The 26,636-nt window shown below is 49.2% G+C and overlaps 1 protein-coding gene across 4 annotated transcripts; it reads left to right on the plus strand.

Annotated features, from left to right (window-relative positions):
- The first annotated feature begins 338 nt into the window (after positions 1-338).
- USP28 (ubiquitin specific peptidase 28) lies at positions 339-25,197 on the plus strand. Of its 4 annotated transcripts, XM_032133664.1 has the most exons (26): positions 339-623; positions 3,909-3,986; positions 4,253-4,385; positions 4,889-5,000; positions 5,196-5,367; positions 6,326-6,409; positions 6,847-6,984; positions 7,420-7,493; positions 7,980-8,056; positions 8,174-8,322; positions 10,326-10,453; positions 10,626-10,721; positions 11,085-11,264; positions 11,953-12,167; positions 12,408-12,478; positions 12,792-13,020; positions 15,547-15,750; positions 17,733-17,872; positions 18,059-18,244; positions 19,170-19,265; positions 20,111-20,289; positions 20,384-20,462; positions 20,794-20,873; positions 21,872-21,995; positions 22,501-22,699; positions 24,041-25,197. In XM_032133664.1, the coding sequence occupies exons 1-26, from the start codon at positions 462-464 to the stop codon at positions 24,214-24,216; spliced, it is 3,561 nt and encodes a 1,186-aa protein (XP_031989555.1). In that variant the 5' UTR covers positions 339-461; the 3' UTR covers positions 24,217-25,197. The 4 variants fall into 4 exon arrangements, with proteins under 4 accessions (XP_031989555.1, XP_031989557.1, XP_031989558.1 ...); XM_032133666.1 differs by lacking the exon at positions 18,059-18,244; XM_032133665.1 differs by lacking the exon at positions 3,909-3,986 and having other exon boundaries at positions 522-623.
- The last annotated feature ends 1,439 nt before the right edge of the window (positions 25,198-26,636 follow it).

Below are 26,636 nucleotides of genomic sequence, written 5' to 3' on the forward strand. Positions count from 1 at the left end.
TCAAGGCCCGGCAAAGTGTGGGTTTGGATGGAACAGGAAGCAGGTGCCGGCCCCTCGGTTGTTTTGAACCTTTTCCTCGCGATTTTCCCCTGGGGCGCATCCACCCCTGGAGCATCCCAGTCCCCTCGTGCATCCTCCATTCGCCGCCCTGCTCGCAGCTTCCCGCCCTGGCAGCCTCGGGCCAGCACAGGCGGACACGTGTCAGCCGCAGCTTGGACCAAAACAGGGTTTTAAAAAAAAAAAGGGGGGGCGGAGGGGGTTGTTATGGTTGTAATTAAAAGAAAATAATTCACTTTTATCAGTCTAGAGGGGCGCGGCCAGGGCAGAGCGCCGGCTAGGGGCCGGTGTTCCCGGCTGCTGGGGTGGGGACGGGGGAGAACGGGCTCGGCGGCCAGGGCGATGCTCGAGGGCTTCTCGAGGGGAACACTGCCGGAGCGACGGCCGGACAGACAGACACAGAGATGAGCACGGCCGGACCCACGGCCAGGCACGGCTGGACGCGACCCCGGCGGGGGCGGCGCGCCCGGAACCGGAGCGGCCGCGCGTGCGCGCTGTGCGGCGACGGCGCCGCTGCCGGCGGTCTTATGACGGCCGAGCTGGGGGCCCGGGGCGGCGGCGGCGAGGTGAGACCGCGGGCCGGGCGGGGGCGGCGGGGTGAGACCGCGGGGCCGGCGGGGTGTGTTGGGGGGGGAGAGGAGCGGCAGGGCGAGACCGCGGAGCGGGGAGGAGGGTGGCGGGCGGTGACCCCGGCGCGGGGCCGGGGCTGCCGCCGGACCGACCCTCCCGCCGCGGCGGCCCCGCTGCGCCCCGAGTCTGCCGCTCGGGGCCGGTCCGCAGCGCTTCCCCGCTCTGCGCGCTCCGGGTGCCCCGTCCCGTCGGGCCGCGGTGCCGTCCGCGCGTGTTTCGTTGGGAATAACGGGCTCCGCGCGGTGACGCGCGCGATGCGCCGGTACCACGGAAAAGGGCTCGGGCGGGCGCTCAGACACCCTCCTCCTCCTCCTCTGCAGGGGCCAGAAACGCGTGTTCCCTCCCTGCCGCTGAGCAGCATCTCCTGGGGCAAGTTAACGAAAACTGTTCCTCCCAAACTTCAGGGCTCTGCGTACATTGTCTCTGAAGGGACCCGGACGCGAGCCTGTGTCAGTGCTCAGGGGACTGCAGCCCAGACCATCCCGAACTGACACAGGGCTCTACACTGTTCTGTAGCGTCTCTGTGCTCTTAGGACCCAAGAGATGCGTTTCAGAGAGGTCAGAGTTACAGGGCGGGATGGGACGAGGGTATCAGCCTTTTGGTTGTGCGTTAGAAGTGACATTAGTGCAGCAACCATGCCCCGGCCGTGTGGGGGTGGTGACCAGACAGTGCCTACTGTGTGCATCTTAATGCAGGATGAAGTTGCTGCCTGCTCTTCTTCTCGTGATGGATATTGGTTTGTGAAAGCCTTGGCCAGGAACGTGGGCTTTGTTCCTGCTGCTGCCTGTGGGTTTCCAGCCCCCTCCATATCCAGTTTCCCCCACAATAAAAAGCATGGCTGAGGTGCAGAGGCTGAAGGCCAAGGCTCTGTGTGCCTCTTCTGTGCCACCTTCCTTCTCCTTGTGTCCAGTTATTTCTGGAACACCCTTGAACTCCTGCACTGCATTTGGTCCCTTCCCTGTTCACAGTTTCTCATCAAAACAAACTTTTGGGGGCAGTGAGTCACCGCGGAGCAGGGAAAGCAGCAAAACCTTTCTGTTCCATCATTCCTGGCTGACCTTGTAATTTTATCTCTAGTACCCTACTTCCTCTCAGCCTTTTGCTTTTGTACTCATCTCCTATTGCTGTAATTTAATACTAATAGGATTTGGGTTTGGGTTGTTATTTTTCCAGCAGGTAGGGCCTTGGTTCAGTTTGGGCTTGCAAGTGCAGGGTGTGTTAGCAGCAGCAGTACACTGGTGTTAATTACCAGCTACAGAGCTTGTTTTATAGCCCCATGGTGCGTAACCTCAGAAAGCAATAACCAGACTAGTTATGGCAACAAAACCACATGCACCCCCCAAAATCTTAACAAATTGGTTGCAGAGAGTGTGGTTCCTGGTGGCTTTTGTGGGCTGCCAGGCAGCCATGAGCCTCTCAAAAGTGGTATGGGATAAGCTCTCTGCTGTTAGCACAAACCTTTTCTCAAAGGCTGAATAAAAGCATACAGAAATCATTGAAAGATTAAATGGTAACTTAGAGCAGAGGATCCGTAATTGGCTTTTATGCTTACAGCAGCCTTTGTGAGTTCTCTACTGTAACAGAAAAACCCCAGAAAATCATGCCCTGTCCTGCCTCGGATCTCATTATTATAGTGCAGTGTATTAGCAAGGGTGTTTGGGGTTTTTTTTCTCCACTGGAAAAATCCGCCCTGCGGCGTAAGGTGGGGTCAGCCGACATGCACGGCACGCGCTAAGGCAGCAAAATTAGCAACATGATTTAAGCGGTTTGCCTTTGTGAGAGTATGCCCACCCTGAGCCTCTCAGCCTTGGCTCCTCATTGGGCAGCTCCTCCTGGGGCTGCTGAGGTGTTCCAGTGCATCTTGGATTTTCTCAGGATAAAAGGAGTGTGTGGGATGAGTTGAGGGGGTTTGCACACACGTATGTACTCTTTCTTGTAAAAGTTGAGTAAAAGTAGTATTTCAAATGGGACCACCATGAATAACTTGATGAGAGAATTCCCACCGAAAATAATCTAGGAGGTTTTTTGTTTTAACAGCTGACATGGATGCGTGCTGTCTTTGTGCGTGGAGTAGCATCCATCACCAGTATATGTGGGGGGCTCAAAAAAGTAGTTGACTCATTACTCACTGAGTGAAACTTGTGCTCCAGGGGCCTGGAAGCATCTTACATTTTTTCTTAATGGTGAGAGTAAGTAGAAACTTGAGTTTATTTGCCTGCAGCTTTGCTGGTTCAAGATTAATTAAAAGTGTGATCTTATGGAACTGGGATTGGTCAGGCTGTGCTGACAGCAGGATCCTAGACAGCCTCTGTAAATCAGGATACACGACACAGACCCAGCCGTTGTTCCTGTGGTAATGTCCTTCCCATACCACATTCAATGCCGGCATTACGGAGCTGCATCTCAGTTGTCACCTAGACTGGGCCGTTGGCAGCAGCATCAGCTGAACTGCAACCATGAACAGGGGTGGTGGGACCTCCAGCGCCAGGAGGCTCCTTGTGGAGAGCTGCCTCTCCTGCTAGTCATTGACTGAGGTTATTTGTGCTTGCCAAGTGCAGTGACTAACCTGTGGTAAGCCTAGGCTGCAAAGATTTTATAAGTCTGGTAAGGAGAATTTTTGTAATAATTTGTTTTAGGTGGCAGAACTGGCCAAAAGTTGTGAACCGTAGCTTGGGGCCTTGAGCAGTGAGTGTATCGCCAAACCTCAAGTGGTTTGTGTGGAGTGGGAAGGAGGAGTAACAACAGGCTCCTGGGCCCTTGCTCTGACACCTCATTGTCAGTGAGAAGTGACATGCACAAATGGCATGTGCCACAATGCTGAAAATAGCTCCTGCCAGCGCCCTGGGAGCAGGCGGCCGCCTTATATGTCCAGCTGCACATGCCACTGCCTCGGGGGGTGGGGAAGCCCCTTCCCACCACAGGTGCTGCACAGCCAACAGCGGGGGTAGCCTGTCCTCCCAGGCCTGCCTGCATTCTCCTGAGGATACAAGGGATTGAATGTTAGTCTGTGAATTTAGCAGGGAAAAAACCTGAGTGCGGTGTTCAAGCCGATGTTGGTATTTGCATCAAGCAAGTGTGACTGGGCTTGTGTGTCAGTCTGTCAGCAGAAGGGAAGGAAAGAAGCAGTGCTCCACTGAGCCCTCAGCAAGCCTTGCAGAAACAGCTTAATGTCCATCCTGGTCACCTTTTCACGTGAGCTTTCTTTATTTATTGCACATAGGATTGCCAGGTGCTCTTAAACCAAATGAAAGAGATCACAGGAATTCAGGATTCAGCATTCCTGCTTGCCGCTCTAAAGGTTTGTGTATATTGCCGTTGTTCTGGGGAAAGAGAGCTCTGATTTTGTCCAAAAAGTCAGGCAAGTTCAGGCCCCTGCCCAACATAGCACACAGGTGTTCGCTGGTGTGTTTGTCAGCTGATGATGAGCTGGTCCTTGTTAGAATGGTCCATGTGTGGCCTGTGAGAGCGATCCAGGATCAGCCTGGATGCATGAGAGGCAAAGGGTAAATCCTTTGCTGTTCTGCTCCTCACTGGTGCTTCGCTTTTCCCCTATCATTCTGCCAGGCTGCTGATGGAGACTTCATGGAAGCAGTCACCTTCCTGACGGAGGACCCTGCTCCGGAGCCAGTGCAGGACCCAGCCGCTGCAGAGCCATCCGCCTGGGAAGGGAGCGCAGTGGGCAAACAACTCCCACAGGGTAAGTCCTTCACTTCTGCTCACCCCTAAGCTTCATGTGTTTGTATGAGCTCAAAGGGGAAGTATCCATCCTCCCTGCTGCTGCTAGCAGTACATCCCTGCAGCTTCTGTTCTGGTGCAGATTTTGCCAGTACTGATCACCTAGTAGTGTTTTAATAATGTTTGGAGGTGACACATCACAGTTAAAAAGCTGATGATCCTGTTTTGTTCTTTCAAGAGCTTTGAATTGTTTCCTTAAGCTCTGAATTTGGCTGTAAGGAAATCTGGGTAGTGCCCAGCTGCATGCTCTGCTCTGTTCTCCTCATCCAGCTCACTCAGTGGCTCTTAGGTTGCCTGGCATGATCTGAAACAGGGATTTCTGTTTAAAACCTGAGCTAGAAAATGTTGCTTGTATTGATTGAAGAGCTGTATTTGTGGAGTGTGATGTTTCCTAGAAATTCCTTTCAAAGAGAATGTTTGCTGCTGCTGGTGGAAAACTGATCAGAATGCTGCCTCCACTTCCAGATGTTAGTGCTGCACCTGCCCCTCACAACCAAGACAACCTCCGCACAGCCAACACTGTCAGATCACTGGAGTCACCAAAAGCTCCAGCTGCAGAAAGGGATGCAGCTGAAAGGTCAGTGAGGCCATAAATGGCCCCCCACTTTGGTTTTCCCAGGTATCATAAGTGGGTTCTGAAGCTGGTAACTGCAGAACTAACACGGATCACCTGCCTGGTGGACACCTATGGGCCGGAGGGGAGTTTGATTCCTGCAGCTTTAGGCAATCTTTGGGAGGTGTTTTACAGCACAGTGTTTCTCTCTCATGACAGACCACAGGACACCCATTCCGCTGAAAACAAATACCGCTCCAAAAGGAAACGCTGTGAAATGCTCTCTCTGTGGGTAGAGAGCCCCAAGCAGAATGACTGGAGAAGAGCGGGTGACTGGCCTGTTGGAATGAAAAATATTGGAAACACGTGTTGGTTTAGTGCTGTTATACAGGTAACCTGTAAGAAAGTTCTCTTTTTCTGATACAGACTTGCTGTGGTCTTGGAGTCAGTGTTTCTCAGTCAGAAGTAGACATGCAGCAGTTTTGTGAGGGAGTCATTGTATGCAGATGAGTGAATATGACCCTGCTCAAACAAAAACTTGTGGGTTTATGTGATGTGACTGTGATGTGTTCTGGGCCTGTACAGAAACAGCCAAAGAGCAGTTAAATAGGCTTTGCTTAAAAATAGCTACAGATACAGAGAATCTGCGTGTCTGTACACAGGGAGTTGTGCAGCAATGGCCAAGTGCCTACTGAAATGATAGAAGCTTGCCTGGCAAAGTGAACTGATAATTTAATTTTATGGCAGTTATTGTTGGCTCGATAACACACGGTGTATCGTATTTCAGTTAATGGAATACACTGGCATAGATGCTTGGACAAATAAACAACTAGGCAGCATATATAATTAGTAATGACCTAAGGAAGAGACAACAGTAAGTGGAACTGAGCAGATTTGTCTCTCCTAACCATTTCACATCAGCAGAGAGATGTTATCATTTGTCTTCAGCTCTGAGAGGAAGTAAGAAAGCTGCAAATGGGTTTTTCTCACCATGGCTTGTTCCTGGATGCTTTTCTGAGCCTGCCTGTGCAGAATAGAATGGTCTTTCCGAAAAGGTTTATATCCATCCTAGAAATGGCAGGATGAGATTTTGTCCTTGGGTGGGTACAAACATGCTGATGATCTTAAAGGTCTTTTCCAGACTAGTTAATTCTATGAGTCTGATTCTGTGCTGGTCCAGCACAGGGGCTGCTCACATTGTAAACATGCGTTCAGTAACACAGGACCACTGGGAATGTAAAGTTCGCAAAATAAACCTGTCAAGTCAGAGAGTGACAACAGGGCATCAAATTGTAGTGAGTCCAATCCTTGCAGGTGCTGACCGAGCTTTACCTCTCCTCTCCTTTCAGTCTCTGTTTCAGTTGCCAGAATTCCGGAGGCTGGTCCTTGGGTACTCCCTGCCACAGAATGTGCTTGAAAGTTGTCGTCACACTGTAAGTTTTGATTCAGTAACACTGTCAAGTTTCCTTCTTTTGTGGTGTAGCATTCTGCTCGTCCTCTAACCAGATTTAATTTGGGGCTATCTGAGACCTGTGGCTTTAAAATCATCTGGCTGCATTAAAGACAATTTTGGGAAATTCTCAAAGACAGAATCAGGATAGGAGAAAAAAAAGAGCTGCTTCTTGTACCGCTGTCCTCTAGAGACTTTAACTGCTGTGCGTGGAGATGTTTTTCCCATAAAACTTCTTTGGCAGCTCCAGATTACTTGTTGGTTTGCATGCACGGTAGAAGAACTGGTATTTGAGCCAGTGCGCAGCTCGTTGGGTACGTTTTATGATATGTGCACATGGTGTTCAGTAGCACTAAGTTTTAAGATGCTGCTTTTTAGAGCTGCAGGAAGGCTTTGACTTTTCTTCTTTTTGCAATGCAGGGAAAAAGAAATATTGCGTTCATGCAAGAACTTCAGTGCCTGTTTGCATTAATGCTGGGGACGTGGCGTAAGTTCGTAGATCCTTCTGCAGCACTGGAACTCTTGAGGGATGTGTTTAGATCCACTGAACAACCGCAGGTAAAACCACGTTTAAAAGCCTTTTGCTCTCTTCAAACCAGCAGTCACAGCCACAGTGACCCCATTTTGCCTCATCCTGCTGGTACTTTCAGAGGCCTTTTCCCATGTTTGTCAGCCGACAAGCAGCTGTCCCTGTGTCATTAGAGCAGAATGTACGTGCGTGCTAATTAACCAGCCAGCATAGCATGGCACTACCCAGTGCCATCTGCATAGTTGGGTAGCAATCATGATAATTTCCTCTGATCTAGTGTTCAGATGAGCGGTGTTCATTATCAGTCTAAATCAGCACAGCACTTCAGTCTCACACGTAGTTCGGCTGAGTGGGTACAGCAGTACCAGTCGGGTTGTGTTCAGTGGGTCTGTGGCACCAGCACACCGGGGGAACACTTTCTGGTGGATGTCACGATTGACTCTCCACTTTCATCTCTCTTCTAGCAAGACGTGAGTGAATTTACACATAAACTACTGGACTGGCTGGAGGACGCATTCCAGCTCACTGTGAATGCCACGTGAGTTCTGTGTGATCTCGGGAGTTTGACCTAAGGAGAGTTTTAATAAATGAGAGGACTTTATGTGAAAATTTTGAGCAAATGAGTGTTCTTTGTTTCCTGTGGATGAGGCTCTGTAAGCTTGAAGCGTTGTGTCTGCGTCTCCTGTTGGTGAGTGTGGGACTTCACTCAGTGCCAATGTGGCCTGCAGAGTAAATTGGCTTTTGAGGGGAGCTCAGCAGCCCTGGTAAACAGAAAAGCTCTGGGTGTTTGAAACTTCCTTTCAGAAGCTGGCACCTTAACTTTTTTTTTCTGCTCTTGTCGGTGTAAGTGTTATAATGTGCTTTGGAACATGAAAATTAATGAGAAGCTTCCTCTTTATTTAGTGCTTGAGTAGAAAACTGTACTTTTGCCTGTAGGCTACCAAGCAGAGGCTTAGATTACAACTTGGGGTTTTTTTGCAACCTCTAGCTGCAAATGAAAGTGTGCTTTTGCTCTCTGAAACAGGAGCCCTGGAGACAAATCCGAAAACCCAATGGTGCAGCTCTTCTACGGGACTTTCCTGACTGAGGGTGTCCATGAGGGTGAGTTAAGGCTTTGGTAGATTCAACTTTTTAACTCCTTTGAGTGTTTTAGAGTTAACCAGAATTTTTTGTTCTCTTGAGTTTGCTCATGGTTTCTGTATGGTTTCCATCATCCAGGCAACACTTTTTCCAAGATTGAGACCTTTGGTCAGTATCCCCTTCAGGTAAATGGTTACCAGAACTTGAATGAGTGCTTGGAAGGAGCCATGGTGGAGGGAGAGATGGATGAGGCAACAACATCTCAGTCAGTGAAGTATGGACAGGAGGTTAGTTTGACCTTTTTTGTTGAGCCTTTGGTTGCCTGCTGCAGAAAAGTGCAGCACACAGAGTGCAGGGGTGTGTCATGTATTCTGATAACTTTAAATGTCGACTTGTGAGTGTTCTCTAAGAATTGAACACAAAACATTTTCTGGATACCTGGAATCTCATGTAAATTAGTGCTAGGTGGTGAGACACTTAAGTCTTTGCTGATTTATAAAGATGTGTTGTCCTATGTAACCAGTTCAAAGACTTTATTTTAAATTGCAAAGGTCAACGTCTGCCTCTGAGTCAAGTGTGATCAAGTCTCTCTCTTTCTGTTGAAGCCTACCTGTACCTGAGTAGGGGGAGACCTACTGCCTCCATATTTTCGGAGGGTAAAAGTACAGTGCTTAACTCCATGGTATGCCATTTGGAATTTGTCTCTTTCTCCCTATTATATTGTGTATGGTTTGGAGTTTTTCTTCTTGCTTTCACTCTTGTTTTCTGACTGTGATGGGGGTTTTTTTTGTTTCGTTTTGTTTTTATCTCACTAATCACAAACCAGTCATAAAAAACTTAGTTGCAGCAAGGTCAAGAAGCACCATTGCATTCAGCATCCTCTGTGTGTAAGTGCAGCAAAAGTTAGCTTGGACAAAGGCTGGGAAACAACATTGGCAAAAGTATCTGGTGTAGGTGGAGCAGGGAAGAGTATTTCAGTTCTATGAGAATGTCTGAAAATTGTGTTGCTGTGGTTTAAACTAGCAAGGAGAAACGAGGTATTGGGCAGGGGAGCCCTGTTCTGACTCTGGACTCAAATGTTTGTTCTGGGTTTTCCTGGTTTCTGCCTGAAGCAGTTTAAGTGCATTTACAGGGGATGTGGGTGAAGCTGGTGTTGGCTGGCACTGGAGACAAAGGCACATTGGAGCTCATCAGGCAGGTTCATTTCAATCCAAGCTTTTTAGTTCCTCAAAATTCTTCTCCCAAAATTATGGGAAATTTGACCAATCATGGAGCTGGTTTAATTCTTTTCTGTGCACAGATAGGAGGAAAAGCTCTGGCTTAATTTCTGAGAAGCCTTACTGGGAAAATTGTGCATCTTCGTTTCACTTCCTAGGATGTGGTGGGTAAAGGGTGGCATGATAGGGGACATAGGGTGTAAGGTGATTTTGTCCTTTGAGCACCTAGGCAAGTGTGCTGAAAGACAAAGCAACAGTGGGATTAACAGGAGCTTCTCCCAGACTACAGGAGCATAAATCGTTCTGTCTTTGTGGTTATGGGCTGCTTCTTAGAAAGCTCTGGTGTGGGGGAGGTTTGTTGTCGCAGCACATCTGACATGAATCCCACAAAGAAAAATTAGCTTGGTGTGCTCATCCTGAATCCAGAGGGGAGCATGAAGTGGGTAGTGCCAAGCTAAGATAGGTGAAGGAAGTTTCTGGCAGTGGATGCTGGAAGTCTTTGTGAATCCAGGAAGAGTGAGAGGAAGTGTAAATCCAACTGAGAATTTTTCTTTCAGCATGGTTCTTTGAAACAGTGTATGAAGCTGCAGAAAGTGGAGGTCTTCTCTGAATCCCCTAAATCAAATAGTTTGTAAATAGACTGAGAGAGGATGAGGAATCTGGTGCTGCAAGAGGACTCCTGGTTTGTTCATCACTGCATGTGATCTGCCTCAGAAAAGAACTCTCTTGGGGGCTCTTAGATGATGTGCAGATTGTGTGTAGCCTCTGCTAATTTGTGAAATTCAGTGCTGGACTTGTTAATAATCCGTCAAGCTGGATGCATCAGGCAATGACAAGTAACTCTGAGAGCAATCATGAGGCTTTTTCACAGCAAAAATGTAAAATGGAAGCACACATTTTTAACTTGTAAAATTTGGCTTTCTGACTAGTCATTCTGCAAACAAAACCTGATTCAGTGCTTAAAGACAGAGACTTTTAAATCAGTCTGAAATCATACAGGATCAGTCTAAAATGTGCCATTAGCAGTCATCTTAAAACAAGTCCCTTCGGGGGCATTTCTGCTTTTGTTACAGCGCTGGTTTACAAAACTGCCACCAGTTCTGACCTTTGAACTCTCCCGATTTAAGTTCAATCAGTCACTAGGACAGCCAGAGAAAATTCACACCAAGCTAGAGTTTCCCCAGACTATATATATGGACAGGTGAGTTATCCTGTTGTACGGTATGTTTAAAGCTATTGCTTTGTTATAAATAAAGAAATTAAAAAGGCTATTTGGGTGAGCAAGGAAAGATTCTAAAATATTTACCGAAGATTGTGGATGTTAGAAGTAAACAAATCTCACCTGGCAAACAGGGCTCTGTATTTTTGTTTAGGTACCTCTACTGCAATAAAGATCTTATTCAGATGAAAAGAGAGGAAATGAAGAGATTGAAGGAGAAAATGGTGACTCTGCAGCAGAAACTGGAAAGGTGAGTAGTCAGCTCGCTTTATTTTTATGCCCTCTGGAATATTGCAAGTGTTTCCTTTGAAATGTGCTTTCCAATAGCAGAGAAACTTGGAAGGACAAACAGCAACATGTTTGTTCTGAAACATGTGGAGGGAGGAAGTGTGTTTTCAAAAACCAAACCTGTCTCTTCGGTGGTTTCTAAATTTTACTGATACTGTTACAGAAATAAATTCTTTAAAGAGCACAGTTGACACCGTCAGCTGCACTGGCAATGGAGGTGAGGAAGCCCAGTAGTACATTACAGAAAAAGTTGTTCTTCTCTTGTCCCATGAGGTTTAACCCATCTCATTCCTTCATTCGTACACCACCTTGCATTTTTCCGTAGGTACATGGAATATGGCTCTGGCCCAGCCCGCTTTCCACTACCTGACATGCTGCAGTACGTGCTCGAGTTCATTGTTACGAAGCCAGCTGTGGCTGTTTCCTCTGCTCAGAGCTCTCAAACAACACTACCGCACTCCCCAGCCAAGCCTCATGTTTTGGACGTGCTTTCACAGCCAAATGGGTCAGTAAGCAGAAATAAAAAGGATTCACAGGAGAACACTCCCAACTAAATGGTCCTGGGTGGCATTCCAAAAGCGGGTTATTTATCTGGGCGCTGGTGAACACGATGCTGTAATGTGCAAATGCTTGTGCAAGTAGTGGGTCACTGCTTTGCTGGTCATTTGGTTCTGTTGATGTAAATAGAACACTGCATCTTGGTCTGTTCTTTCTCCTTGTCCAAAAGCATACCTATATTCCTTGCCTAAGCAGCAGTTAAGAACTAAATGACGTGCTCTTTTTGGTTAGGCTGCTCATTCTTTTGCTTCATTGACCAGTAAATTACAGCAATATTGGATTATTATAACCCTGGACAGCATGGTTGGTTTAACACTCTAAATTAAGCTGAGTAAATACACACGTTTCTTAGTAGTAATGGAAGGAATTTTTAGAATTGCTCATTGTGGATTTGTGCTTGGAGAGTTCTATAAGAATTTTCCCTAGTATTTTTCCTATATTTTAGTTTGTTCTGTGAAGGCAGAAGCACCTTTCAGTGTACTTGTTCTCTCTACATTTTATACTACTCTGGAAAGAAATCCTGCTCCCGCTCTGGAATAATTTTTGTTTGCTTTATTTCATATTCTTTTCCAAAAAAAGAAAAACTAGAGAAATATTAAAAAACCTGCCTGCTACTCTGGGATTTTTCTCCACAGCATACAAGAGAGGACCGATATTAGGACTGAAGATGAGGCTTTCCTTGTGGCAAATTCTTTGCTGCAGCAGAACTCCAGTATGGAGCTCCAGCCTCCTGTTTCACCAGCAGAACTGTCTGAACATCCAGCTCCTCACGTGGTCTCCGAGGAGGAGATGAAGCTGGTTCAGACATGTCTGCAGCGATGGAGAAACGAGATCGAACAAGACGTGCAAGGTTGGCCCCAAATGCATTTGTAGTGATTTTCCTCCTGAATGCCAGCCTGGTTTCCCCTCTGTAGCTTTGCAGGATACAGCCTGAACTACAAATAATTTTGTCCCTGTTTGAGCTCTGATGTTGAGTCTATCTGATAGTCTCTGCATGGCTTCAAACTCTTTGAAGTGAAAGGGGCTAGCATAGCCTGATGAGTAGTCATTAATTTTTATGTATTTCTCTCACTGATGATGTTTTTGGCAGATCTGAAGGAGTCTATTGCCAGAATCAACCTGTCCATCGAACAAATGTACTGTGACCCTCTCCTCCAACAGGTAGGAAATGAAGCTTCAGTACATGAATATTAAACTAATACTGCTGATCCTCATTTTCGTTTGTAGATGTTGGTTTGAATTGCCCTCTTCACTGTATCTTTAAATTTCCAGTGATGAAGCAGAGAAAGATTTACTTACGAAAATCTTGTTTCTTCTTTCCCTAAAAGTCAGTTTTCACATAGTAAGAAATTTATCAAATTGATCAACTCTTGTGCCATGCTACACCTACAAAAACTCCTGCTGTTTGTGTACAGAGGTCAGGCAGAATCAGTCCCTAACTGCACATCTGAATGATGTCCATGTCACTTTGCAGGTTCCCTATCGTTTGCATGCAGTCCTGGTCCATGAAGGGCAAGCAAATGCTGGGCACTACTGGGCCTTCATATATGACCAGCCTCGGAAAAGATGGCTCAAATACAATGACATCTGGGTGACAGAGTCATCGTGGGAAGAGCTGGAGCGAGAGTCATTTGGAGGCTTGAGGAGTGCCAGTGCCTACTGCCTGATGTACATCAGTGAACAGGTGTCCCATGCTGGTGCAGGTACAGAGCCACAACTGCTGGTTAATGAGATGTTTGTGTGCTGGTGTGTCTCTCTGGCCTGCATGATCATTATGTTCCTCGGCTTCCCCAGCACAGCTGTCTTTTGACAAAGCACAAAACTTCACCCCAGATAGGATTTGAAATAATCTGCTTCATGCTCAATTCGTTTCTAAATCCCTGATAGGGCTGAAAACTGCCATCCGGGTGAGATTGGAAGCAGCACCTTATGTGTGTACAGACTCACACTGCCCTTTTGCCACATTTAACATGCATCTAGTGCTGGAGTTCTTAATTTTGACTCTTTGTAGTGTTTATATGGTGTTGGGGTTTTAGGAGGTCTCCTTTTGGTTTTTTTTCTCTTAAGGAATTTTCCCCCATATGTGTTGCTAGGAGACAATAACAACTGGATATGTAAGAGAGATAAAAGACATGGCCACAGCTCAGGGGAGGGGTGCAGCTGGCTACTCTCTTTTACCTGGGTTTTTCTCGTGTAGGGCAGAGATGCCAAGAGATTTGGACTTGGAAAAAGGGGTTGGGTGCAGCCCCTGGCTCTCTTGTTCTCTCAGTGTGCACGGGTGGAGCGGGGGAGAGAGGCCGTGGTTGCTGTGGGGAGAATTCGTCACCATTGCGGGGTTCTGTCTTCTGCTGCCTTTCTTCCACTGTGCGTGGAGCCCTGCTCGGGGGAGCGGTTGTTGCACTGGGAGCTTATTAAAACCCTACCTCACTAAAAGAGGGACTTTTCACCATCTGCTTGGGTGCCTCAGGGGAAAACCCTGGGCTCCTGAGCCCACTTTTCCCTACCGTGCTCGGAGCTGGGCTGCCGCTGCCCTGCCCCGCCATTCCTTTGCCACTGCTCCGAGCCTTCGCCATTCTGTAGCTCCGCATGCCCTGCCTGCCGAAACCTCCCGGGGTTCCCGCTGCAGCTCCGGAGTTTGATACATCTCATCTGCCACCCGGGATTTGTGCTCGTCCCTGCCGTTCCAGCCTGCCGTTCCCAAGGGTCCGGCCGGACACCGGGATCGGCTGCCCAGGGGTTTGTGAAGCCTTTGTCCCATCCCTTCCCGGGATCCCAGGCCCCCAGTGCCGCGTGCTCCCCGAGCTCGCTCCGGAGCGCCCCCTGCAGCCGCGGGGGAACCATCGCACCTGCCCTGCTCACCGGGAGCCGCCAGCGCCCCTGCCGGCTGCGAGCGGAACTGCACCCGAGGGGAAAGGGCCTGGCAGCCGAGAAGGCTGGCACTGGGTTTGTGATTGTTTGCTGTTACTGCCACAGTTGTTGCTGTGTGTTTGCCTTGGTGTGTGTGTATATATATATATATATATATAAGGAACTGTTATTCCTATTTCTTGTATCTTTGCCTGAAAGCCCCAGTTATAATAACTCAGAGGGAAAGGGGTTACATTTTCCATTCCCAGGGAGGCTCCTGCCTTCCTTAGCAGACACCTGTCTTTCAAACCAAGACATATGGCAGCATTTGTTTCCTAAGGGCATGTGAAATGCCTCCTACTTTATGTCTCCCATTTTTATCACACGTCCTGACTCATTTGCTTGGTCTTTGGTGATTCTGTTACACTGAATCTAAATGGGCTTTTTTGTGCAGCCTTTCCCTGAGAGGTATCCGTATCTGAGTGGCTCAGACATACAAGTGTGTTTGCAGTGCCAGTGTATAAATAGTTTGGTGGAGAAATTGCTGTGCACATGGCTCTAGACATGGCAAGCAGCTGTACAAGAACCCAGTAATTTCACACGTGGCTCATTTTGATGTAATAAATAGAAAGAAACAATGGAGAGCTGTCTTCTGTTCATTGCTAAATGTAGCTGATGAGGATGTGGAGGTTGTTCTTTGTTTTCTTATGACAGTTCTGAAATGAACCCGTGGGGTGGGGTTTTTTCTCCTGTTTAATGCAATTTTTGTTGTTTTTTAAAGCAGTTTGCAATGGGTGCATGAACATATCTGCTGTAGAAAGTTGCCATTTGCTTTTGATAAATTTTAGGACTTGTTTAAAGCTGATGCTGCTTGGGTTTTGTGCTATTTTAAAAGTGAATACTGAAGTAGATCTAAAAAGCACTAACAAATGTCAATATGACACTCATGCTATGGAACCCATGCTGACCTTACCTTTACTTGGTGTACAGTGATGAAGGTGTGACATCTCTGGCTGAGCTGTGAACTTTCCAGCTGTTTGCAGTTCAGTGCTGTTCCCTGTACAACTGGAGGCCTTGGATCAGGATGTGTCTGACCTGCATCAGCAGGCGCTGGTTCTGGAATTGTTCTGTGTAAATGCTGTCCAGTGGTAGAACAAAACTGGGGTTTGCTTTAGAAAACTCTGTAGATTTGTTTTTATTTTTGCACCTTTGCTTCGGGATTACCTTAAATTACAAAGCTAGTAGAAAGTTGGCCTTCTTTCCCCATTTATCCCTCAGCCAATTTGCTTGTGGCTGCCCATGATGCTGTGTGTGTGCTTAGTCCCTAAGGGTGGTGCCCTGCCACAATGTGTTTCCTTATGCCAGTCTTGCATTTCCTCCAGATGAGGATGAGGGCCCAGAGGCTAGACAGTTCCAGAAGGAAGTGGAAGCTTTGTCCCCAGAACTGAGACACTACATCCAGGAGGACAACTGGCGCCTGGAGCAGGAGGCAGAGGAGTGGGAGGAGGAGCAATCTTGTAAGATTCCTCAGATGGAGCCTTCGCCTACTTCTGAATTGCAGGACCTCTCCTCTGAGTCAGGACCAGGTAATCCCACTCTGAATTTGCAAACCATGTTTGAACCAGGAACAGCCAGCTGGTCACCATTACCACTGCGTTGAAGCCTTGCACAAATGTGTCTGAATGAATGCAGGAGCAGGCGTGAATGAAGCAGCAAAGGCAGCTGCCGGAGGCTCTGCCCTGACAGTACAAAAGACTTCTGCTGGTTTTGCACGTGCATCCTTCCAGGCTTGTCCCCAGAAATGCTGTTTCCCATTCACTTAATAATCATGGGCTAATATCAGTTCATTTCCAGCTTTTTCTCATAAATACTGAGTGGGCAAGTGCTGTTCTCCAGAGTGGGAAACGTTACTTGGTCATCCCTAATGATGTACACCATTCCTGCTGGAAAGGGGTACGCGCACGCTCGCGTCAAGTGCCTTCACCTCGGGGATGAAAGCGTCTTGTGGTTTGACGTTGGCCCAACGCCAGGCACCCACGAGAGTTGCTTGCTCACCCTCCCCTGCCACAGCTGGGCAGAGGAGAGAGAAAAAATTAATGAAGGGAAAACACTTCAAGGGCAAAAGAGGTTCAACTTAAGGTTGCAAAGTGAATTTATCACTAACAGAATCAGAGGAAGATAAGGAGAAGTAAAATAAGCCCTTAAAAATACTTTTTTACCCCCACCCCCTCCCTCCTTCCCCCCAACAGTGCAGGGAGACAGGGCATGGGAGTTTTGATCAGGTCATCATCAAGATTTCCTTCTGGTGCTCCAGGAGAGGAGTCCTTCCCCTGTGAAGCCATGGGATCCCTCCCACGGGAGACAGTTCTCCATGAACCTCTCCGACGTGGGTCCACTCTCACGAGCAGCAGTCACACCGCCCCTGCTGCAGCCTGAGCCCCTCCCACGGGCACACAGCCCCCCAAAACTGCTGCACTGTGGCTCTCTCTTCCACGGGGTGCAGCATTCCAAGGATGGGCTGCTCCAGCCTGGGAGCAGGGCCCCCTCTCTCCACCAGGTCTCCCACTGGATCCCAGCCTCCTCCAGAGCATCCACCCGCTCCGGCGTGGGCACCTCCCCCAGGGGCTGCGGGTGGATCTCTGCATCCCCCGTGGATCCCCAGGGGCTGTGGGTGGATCTCTGCATCCCCCGTGGATCCCCAGGGGCTGCGGGTGGATCTCTGCATCCCCCGTGGATCCCCAGGGGCTGCGGGTGGATCTCTGCATCCCCCGTGGATCCCCAGGGGCTGCGGGTGGATCTCTGCATCCCCCGTGGATCCCCAGGGGCTGCGGGTGGATCTCTGCATCCCCGTGGATGCCCAGGGGCTGCGGGTGGATCTCTGCATCCCCCGTGGATCCCCAGGGGCTGCGGGTGGATCTCTGCATCCCCCGTGGATCCCCAGGGGCTGCGGGTGGATCTCTGCATCCCCGTGGATCCCCAGGGGCTGCGGGTGGATCTCTGCATCCCCCGTGGATCCCCAGGGGCTGCGGGTGGATCTCTGCATCCCCCGGGGATCCCCAGGGCTGCGGGTGGATCTCTACATCCCCCGTGGATCCCCAGGGGCTGCAGGGGCACAGCTGCATTACCACGGCCTGCAGAGGAATCTTGGCTCCGGCGCCTGGAGCACCTCCTCCCCCTCCTTCTCCAATGACGTTGGTGTCTCCATGTTGTTTTCCCTCACATGTTCCCACCTCCTCCTCTTCTCTGGCTAGAAAAAACTGTTTGACTTTGTTTTGATTTTCTTCTTAAATACGTCATCACAGAGGCATTACCAACCTCTCTCATTGGCGCAGTTTTGGCCAGCAGCACGTCCATCTTCAGGGATTGGCTCTGCTGAACATGGTGATAGCTTCTAGCAGCTTTTCACAGAAACCACTACTGTGGCCCCCCTGCTACCAAACCCAGGCTGTGCAAAACCAGTACAAGGCAGCAGCTCTGTAAAACTGCATGGACAAGCTGCAAAACGTTCACGAACAAGAGAGAAAAAATCTTGCAGCTCTTGCTGACTAGTACCACACTGTCCTGACAGAGCAATCGTCAGTCTGTGAGCAGAGCGTGCGCTCCCTGTCCTCAGAGCATGCCAGGATTGCCAAGGAGCAGACTGCCAAGGCCATTGCCAACACTGCCGATGCCTACGAGAAGAACGGTGTCGAGGCAGCTCTGTGCGAGGTAGGAGCTGAGCCTCGGCCCTAGAACCTACCCCTTCTTGTCTCCATGTTATTCTTCTTGATAGACCCTTGCTTTTCCCATTTCTGTGAAGTTCTGTAGCTGTGCCATGTTTAGCTCAGTCCCCTTTGGCTTTCCTGTATTTTGCTTTGGATTTTCTTACTCTCTTCTTTTTCTTCTTGGCCACAGCGCAAGGAGGTAGAGCCGCTGAAGGCTCATCCGGGAGAAGCATCCCCCACAGTTCAGGCAGAGCAGCCCCAGGACACTCAGGAAGCAGAGGCTGCTGCCCAAACTAGCTCACAGGTCTCTGAAGTGGAAATCCCCAGTGTGGGGAAGATTCCCGTTAGATCCGATGCAGATGGATATAATGAGGAGGTACAGATCCCAGTGCAAGGGTTAATTACTGCTGCTTGTTAGCCTGTAGCTTTGTAGTTAGCTGGCTTTGAGCTGGGCTAAGGATGGGTGTGATAAGTGTCTGTCATAGGAACAATGCCCTGTACTAAGTTAGTTTTCCTAGTGTGGAAGGGAAGGGGGACAGACCACATCATTCCATAACTCCATTTTTAAATGCCATCAGAAAAGCAGCTCTGTAAGAGCACTCGATTTGTCGATCTGCATGTTGGTTGTAAGTCCTCTTTCTGGCAGGACTGTATCAAAATTGATCCTACCTATGTTAATTTCTTTACAACTCTCTTTGCTGGCTTCAGTTACTGTTTTGTCCCTAGTCAAAGACCTTAATCCCAACAGCATAATTTACGTACCCTGCCCGCTGATTTTTTGGGGTCTGACTTTAACCACTCTCATACATGCTCAAGCAGTGTTTTGGAAGTCCTCTCACTTTCACAAGTTGGGTTTCACACAAACACTGGGGCTGTCACTCCTTGAGTAGGTTTGAGATGCACTTGTGTGAGGTTGACTCAAGGAACTGCTGCACCACAGGTTCTGCATTCATTTTACGTGTCTTAGGAAGATTAAGTGGGACATGGTGGGGACATGGCCAGCATGCTTTACTTTCTCACTTGTTGAATTTAAAAATTCAAGGGTTTGGAGTGACCAGCCTTGAGATCTTAAATCCCTAAAAAAACCCTGCATGTAAAGTGCATGTGATGGATAGAGTCAGTAGCATGCAAGTAACTCACAGCTGCAGTTCACACAGTTATCACACCTGTACTCATGCAATTTCCTTTAAACCTTACCTTGTGAAAGTTTCTGCCATTCTTCACTATGCCATCTCTTCTTTCCCTGTCCGTTACTGTTTTCCTTGTTCCTGTTTGTGTCTGTTCTCCTGCTTTCGTGGTAGGTGATGCTGAGTCCAGCCATGCAAGGTGTCATCCTGGCTATTGCAAAAGCCCGCCAGACCTTTGATCGTGATGGGTCTGAAGCAGGGCTTGTTAAGGTATTGATTTGTTTGCTAAATCCAATAGTATGGATATCTGTTTTCCCAGAATAGAGAATATGTGCCATATTGACAGATCAGGAATGTAAAGGGAGCGATTTGTGCAGTTTTTCTTCAGCTAATGGCCCTTGCCCTGCATTTCAGTTCCTTCTCTCTTACTGTGATGACATAACCATGAGCTCAAAATAATTTTTAGAGCTTGTAAGAGAACACCCTTCTCCCAAGACAGACAGCAACTTTTCATTCTGCTTATTCTTTTAGTACTGTAAAATTTGGTTTTTTTGGTCCTGAACATACTTGCTTACTGTGACCTCTGTTGTCAAAGATGTCCTCAAGAAATATCTGTGTGAACAGGGATTTGAAAGCATAACCAGTGCTGAATGCTGAAGCTGGTGTTAAGATTTTACAGGCAGGTAGATTTAACTAAAAATACCACATGGAAAGAATCATCTGTGCTGCTAATCTATGGGAATATAAATCACAAGATACTCTTGCACCTCCTGCAGGTACAAGTGTGTTCCAGTCGATTTTTGCAGCCTGAGCACTTGTAGGAGGGTTGCCAAATCTGTCTAAGGCAGCTGTACCCCCTCCCTCAAAGGCATTTAGACACTGGCACATTTGGAAGCTCACACTTCACACGTGGGGTTTGCCTGGCTGTGAGGGCCATTGGTTTAGAGTTGAGGTGTTGGTGGGCTTCCATTCACCACTGGAATATCACCAGCAGGGGAGGCTCCATGTCACCACAGGAGTCCCATCGAACAGGACAGGTTTGAGTTCCTGTTGGCTGCTGTGGCATTCCCACGGGCAGATAGGTGGATCTGTCAGTACATATGTTCCATTGGCAGGCATTCCATGAGGAGTACTCCCGCCTGTACCTGCTTTCCAAAGAGACCCCAACCCCCCAGAACGATGCCCGGTTGCAGCACGTGCTCATTTACTTCCTGCAGAACAATGCTCCACAGCAGGTGGTGGAACGGACCCTCCTTGAGCAGTTTGCAGACAAAAACCTCAGCTATGATGAACGGTGAGTGCCTGGGATTCCAGGGTAGGCTTTTCCCACTTGGATGTGGCCGGGGCCACTGTTCTGATTTTTTGTCTTTTCGGATCACGTGGAACAGGTCCATCAGCATCATGAAGGTGGCACGGGCAAAGCTGAGTGAAATCGGTCCTGACGATGTTGACATGGAGGAGTACAAGGTAAGGGACCAGAGAGCTGCTTCTGATCCTTCACACTGTCCTAGCTGGCTCTGTCCAAACTGGGAAATGGGGAGCATGGCGTGGAGCTGTGTGGCCAACACAGTGGTCATTGCATGCCTGTTAGCAGCGGGTGTCTGCAGGAGGGTGTTGAGGGAGAAGGAATACACTGGGAATCTGAGCTTGGAGGAGTGTCTGCAGTTGGCTAAATTCATTGATGTGTCACTTACGAGAGACATTTAAACGCTTCAAAGGGTAAAATTGGGGACCCCAAACTATGCATGTGAGTGTTCCAGATGAAGCTGATGCTCTGCTTCTCTGCTGCTCCTCACAGAGATGGCACGAAGACTACAGCCTTTTTCGTAAGGTGTCCATTTACCTGCTGACGGGGTTGGAACTCTACCAGAATAGAAAGTAAGTTCCTCTAATTGTATTTGGACAAGATAAGCTGTAGCTAAAAGTAAAAGCCACTTTGACAAAAATTCTTCTTTCTGAACCACAATGGCCTGTGTTTGAGGTCAGTGGGTGCTTTTTTGACCTGCTAGTAGCTGTTCTTAAATCCACAATCGAGCTTGGTTAGCAGCTCAAAAAATATGAGGCTGAGCTGCTGGCTTGCTGCCTGACAGTTTCTGAGAGTTTCCCCTAAGGAAATCTTCCCTTTGGGAAGTAGAGCTTAGTATTCTGTTTTCCAGAGATGGGTTTGCAGGAATGATTGCATCACTTTGGGATATTTCGCCTTGGACTCCTGTATTAAAATGAAACTGTCTCAAAATGGGATGTTTTGTTTTGTGTAAACACACACTTCGGAGTCCTCTAGACTCAAAGGGCCTTGGTTTTCTCCTTACCATTCTAGAACCTGTATTTTCCATAAATGGTGCAGGCTTTCAGAAATTATTCCTGGATGGAAACAGAATTGAATTCCGAGGTGGTTCACAGTAACAAGCCACCAAATTCAGGTGGACAAATTGACGTGAGGCACGACAAGAGCAGCTTAGAGCTCCCCCGAATTGACCTAATCCCTGTCAGCGTTTCTGTTTTCTCACCTGAAGCTTGAAATGTGTGAGGGACTCAAAAAACACAACCTTCTGCCCTTCTTGGGGTGTCCTCTCATAGTGCAGTTCCTGAAGCAGTACAGAAAATGAACACGAACAAACACGTTGCACATGAACTTGGTTTTAAGGGTCTCTGCCCAGACAGTTGTTTGGCATTCTGGGCAAAAAGGAGCAGGAATGGCTTGACATGGGGCATCTGTTCATTTGTGCTTTGGCAAGGAAATACAGCTTTTCCCATCCGGCCTGATGCTATTCCAGCCAGGCCCAGCAGGAAAGGTTTCCTGAGCTGAGCCAAGGGAATGGTTGTAGTCAGGGCCCTCGCAGAGCCCGAGGCCTGCAGAGCTGACCCTCTTCTTCCAGGTATCAGGAGTCACTCACCTACCTGGTCTACGCCTACCAAAGCAACACCAAACTGCTGCTGAAGGGAACCAACCGAGGCGTGAGCGAGTCACTGATCGCCTTGTACAGAAGGAAGTGTCTCCTGGTTTGTATTGAGGAGCTCAGCACTCACTTTTGGAGAGGAGGGGAGGGAGCAGCCAGGGTGCCTTGGTAGCCAAGACCAGTGTAACTGTTTTTCTTGCGTCTATTGCCGTGATTCTGCCCCTTGCTGAGTACCAGCAGCAATATGGAAAGCTAATAATAATCGTAATTCAATTGAAGAACATGCCACATAAGTTTCAGGGAATCCAGGTGAAGGCAGATCTGGATCTTGCCATCTTAAAACAAGAATTGTAAATAAGCTGTATGCTCTCTGTATACAGATACAGCAAATTGCATGTATGTGTATGAATGTATATATTTACAAGTTTGTTCTCTGTGGTGTGTTTCCCATGACTGAAAGTGGCTGTCTCACCAGAGCCTGGTGCTGTTAGTCCTTGTTCTCTGCACGGCTGCTGGTGCAGGGCCCAAGCTGGGCCTTTCCTGGATGGTTATCCATGGTCCCTGCTTGCTCTTCACAAGTCTGTCCCCAATTCTCCTTCCACCCCCAGAAGCTGAACGAGGTGGCAGCTTCTCTTTTTGTCAGCTGTGAAGAAGCTCATGTGTCAGAGGGTGTGAACATCTTGAACGAGCTGATCATCCCCTGCATGCATCTCATGAACAACTTTGAGATCTCCAAAGAGGACCTGGATGCCATTGAGGTCATGAGAAACCGCTGGTGCTCCTATTTGGGACGAGAAGACATGGACGGTAGGAAATGGCTGCTGTTCATGGGCAGGGTAGTGTCTGGACCTGAACTGGGAAAGAATTAAAGGACCATTTAAAATTAAATTCCTGGTGTCTGCACTTCAGCACATCAGGGCCCTTCTAATGTGGGAGGAGAAATGCATTTGAATCACCCATTAAATTCTGTTACAGAAGAAATCATTGTTTTGCACTAAAACAAGCTGCAGAAGGGTCCCTCATCCCTGAAATGGGACAGCTGATGTCCCAAGAATGGCTTAGAGTTCCCTTGAGAGGCTTCTGCTAGGGTTTCTCCCTGACTGGAGGTACCCAGGGATGGCAGGTGAATGCAGACATGCTTGGTGGCGTGGTATGCTCCTCTTCAAGAGGGAGGAGTGGTGTTATCAGAGGCCAAGGTTATGGAAGATGGAACGGGGGAGCAGATTGGGGGCATCTCTGCCTTCTGAGGAGGAGTTTGTCATTGTAGAGCTGAATGTTGGTTCTGGGCAGCTGTTCTTGCTGTGTATTTCCTTCTGGAGTTGGGCTGCTGTGACTCCCCTCAGGTCATTTCTCTTCAGACAAATCGGTCCTGACTTGCCTTGTTCTGTGCGTGAATGTCTGGGGAGGCCCTGCAGAGTTTTTATCACTAACAGAGGGTAAACTTGATGAAAGAAAATTATGCAGAAACATAGAGGTTTATTCTCAAAATACTGTTGTAAAAATTAATATTGGATAAATTTATCCCAGTTCCTGTGCTGGATGTGACAGCCTTTGTTAACACAGAAGGTTTTAAAGAACCAGAAGTTGAGTGCTCACCCCTCCCGGGTCGTGTGAGGCTCAGGTGTTGCCTGCTCTTCTTCACCCCGCAGTGGCTGTGCTGTATCGTGCACTCCAGTGGCATCCGGGCACAGACCTTCACCAGGAGTGGACGGTACCAGCTCAGCACGGGCTGAACTGCCCTGTCTGAGGGGGTATAGGCTGTGAAGGCTCCATCCCCCTCAATTGCACAGTCAATATTTGAGTGTCACCCTGAAGCGTGCAGTTACTCTCGACCTGGCAGCTCATAGAGCAGCGCCTTTCCTGGGAAAGCCCCGTGTCTCAGTGGGACGTGGCCCTGTGCTCAGGCAGCCAGGTGGCAGTGGAGCTTCCCTCACAGAGCCCTGGCTCGGCGGGCAGGACACGAGCCAGGCGGCAGCTGGTGCGAGGCCTCCTCTGCGTCAGCAGCCACTGCTCGTCCCTGGGGATGGGCTGGGCAGCTCTCAGCACAGGGAGAGGAGTCTGCGAAAGGCATCACAGCTCCTTAACTTGGGGCCTGGAGCCCTCTGCCATCTGCTGCCACTGACTGTTTCCTCCTCTCCCCCTTGACAGCAAAGCTGCAGATGAAGCTGGGCGAGCTGCTGCCCCGGCTCCTCGACGGCTCCACTGAGGTCATTGTGCTGAAGGAGCCCCCGAAGATCCGACCCAATTCCCCTTACGACCTATGCAGCCGCTTCGCGGCCGTGATGGAGTCCATTCACGGGGCCTCAACCGTGACCGTGAAATAGCCCAGGGGCTGCTCATCGTGCTGCAGTGCCACGCTGCCGGCCTGCCCGGGGCCTCCCTCGGGTGGTGCTGGACTGGGGGAGGAGAGGGAGCGGTTTGGATTCCAAGCTGTGTTCTTTGTAAATACGAGCGGATAAAAAGCAGTATTGCACTTCTGAGGTAGTAACACGAAGGACTTAACCACTGTTATAGTGCAAGGCACAGGCCCCGGCAGCACCACGGGGCCCAACCAGGCTCCAGAGGTTCTTCTGTCCTGGCAACCTTCTAGATGCAGCCCCTAGGCCCATGATGGCACAGGAGCCCAGCCCTGCTCAGCACTGCACACTGTGGCTGGGCTGTCAGGCGCTTTCACAGCTCCCTGAATGGTCACTGCCAGAGGTTGCATGTTCCAATCCAGCCAGACTCCTGCTTGCAGGAGCCTGGGCTGAGCGAGGAGGAGGCAGTGAGGAGCAGTGGCTCCCGCTCTGTCGCATGGGCAGTCATGCACGCAGCTGCGTGTTCTGCTCAAGTCAAGCAGGCTTTTGCCTTTTGTATTCCAGCTGGCACCAGAAAACACACAGGAGCCTTCCTCAGAGAGGCACAGGCAAATCCTGGCAGTGAGGAGCCAGAACGGGGCTGTGGGTTTGTGCCTGGCACAAGCTGACTGGCTCGGGGCAATCACATCACCTCAAAGGATATTCCCCTCCCGGCCAGAAGGCAAACTTCCTTCTCCCCTTGGGTGGTGTGTCAGGGCTGTATTAGTGTCAATGACAGCTGTGAGGGCTCTGATCAGCCCATTGTGTTGGTGGTGGGTATTTGTGTTGACTCTGTTAACGAAGTGCCCTGTTGGCATTTCTTTTTGTTGTTGCCCTGAGCTTGCGTTTGAGCTGCAGCAGTTGTAAGCCAAAAGTTCTGAGTCAGTGGAGGGAGATCCTGTTTTTTGGGACTATGCAGAGTTTTCTAACAGTGCAATAAAAGCATTTGTTCTATGTTAGAATGAAAAAGCTCCCTCCATGTCTTTATTTCACTCTAGGGTTCTGCCTGAAGGTTCCTCCTGTACAAAATGTGTTGTCAGCAGAGCTGCCTTAGGATGGTTCCACCATCCTGTCGGGGGGTGTTTCCCCAATATTTAGGAATAAACTGCTCATGTGGGAGAATCTTGCACTCTCCCAGTGACTTTATGGTGAAGTAGAACTGTCATTATCCACAGGCACTCTGGCTGCCAGTGTCCCAGCAGTGACCCGTGCCTCCTCAGGGACCAGAGTGCTGCAGTGCCAGGGTGCTGCTTTTTCAGCTTTTTTCCCCCATTGTTGTGACAGAGCAGTGGGATGAGGCCTTCAACTCACTGCTCAGGGTGCTTGACCTTCAGTGAATGAAAACATGGAGCTCTTGAACAGAGCCCCCAGGCCATCACCCACCCGGAGGCACGCTCCCTCCTCCCAGTCAACACTTGGCATTGCCAGGCAGCTTTTGTGCACTTGCAGGCTCCACTTGCTCTCCTCTTGGGGAGAGGAGAGTCCCTTTGTTCTGACTCACGAAGCAGTGGCTTTGCCCTGTTCTTTGTGTTGCTGCCAGAAGCTGAAATGCCCAGCCCATGCCCAAAGCCTGCTTTAAGAAACCAACCAAGAGTGTCAGGAATACAGTGGTGCCAGGGAGGTCATGGTATTTGGATTGGGCTGGACAGGAGGTGTGTTCCCAGGCTGGAAGCCTTTGCTCACTGTCCTGTCCTCCCATTTCCCAAGGGAGTCACAGCCAAAACAGCCTCTCTATGCTCCCTGGGTTGGTCAGCCCTCCAAGAGCAGCTGGCAGGGGGTGCAGCTTCTCGGAAGGTGATGGCCAGGAACACTGCCCCCTCAGTTCTACCTCCTTTGATTCTTCTTTGGAAGGACTGAGCACCTGCCTCTCCCGCTTCACTCTCAGCACCACTAACTCTGTCCCCAGTCCTGCAGCATCAGAATTCTCAGGGATCATCACTGTTCCCTTTCCTTGCCCACCCACTCCCTCTCCTCCAAGTGAGCAAAGTGCAGGTTTCAAAATGGGACTTAGAGGGGAGCGGACTTTGCTTCCCCGAGGAATGCCGCTGTCAGCTGGGCCTTCCTCGAGATGGGTCACGCGCCCACAGCTTTGAGCCTGCAGGGATTAAACCAGCGGTGAACTCAGTTTTCAACCAGTGCCGTAGCAGCGGGCAGGCCCCTGTCAGGACTCCAGGTGCTAATCCAGCCTGATGGTCCATGCTCTTGCTCACAGAGGTGTGTAAGCAGCCTTTATTTTTACAGCTGAATCAGGAAAATGTGGAAGAACCCTTTCTTGCCTCTTGTGCACAGGTAAATGATGCAGTCGAGGAACTTTGACACAAAGGTCTGTGGCACTTATCGGCTTTATCATCTTAGCCATGAGAAGATGAGGCTCCTGCAGGGCACGCGGTCACTGCCATCCCACCTTT

This window comes from Corvus moneduloides, chromosome 25 (assembly GCF_009650955.1).
Source record: "Corvus moneduloides isolate bCorMon1 chromosome 25, bCorMon1.pri, whole genome shotgun sequence".
In the NCBI taxonomy this organism is placed as follows: Eukaryota; Metazoa; Chordata; class Aves; order Passeriformes; family Corvidae; genus Corvus; species Corvus moneduloides.

Coding starts and splice junctions, on each gene's coding strand:
- USP28 (XM_032133664.1), top strand. CDS start 462: ATGAGCACGGCCGGACCCACGGCCAGGCACGGCTGGACGCGACCCCGG. Junction 4,386..4,888: donor GGGCAAACAACTCCCACAGG/GTAAGTCCTTCA, acceptor CTCCACTTCCAG/ATGTTAGTGCTGCACCTGCC. Junction 5,001..5,195: donor GAAAGGGATGCAGCTGAAAG/GTCAGTGAGGCC, acceptor CTCTCATGACAG/ACCACAGGACACCCATTCCG.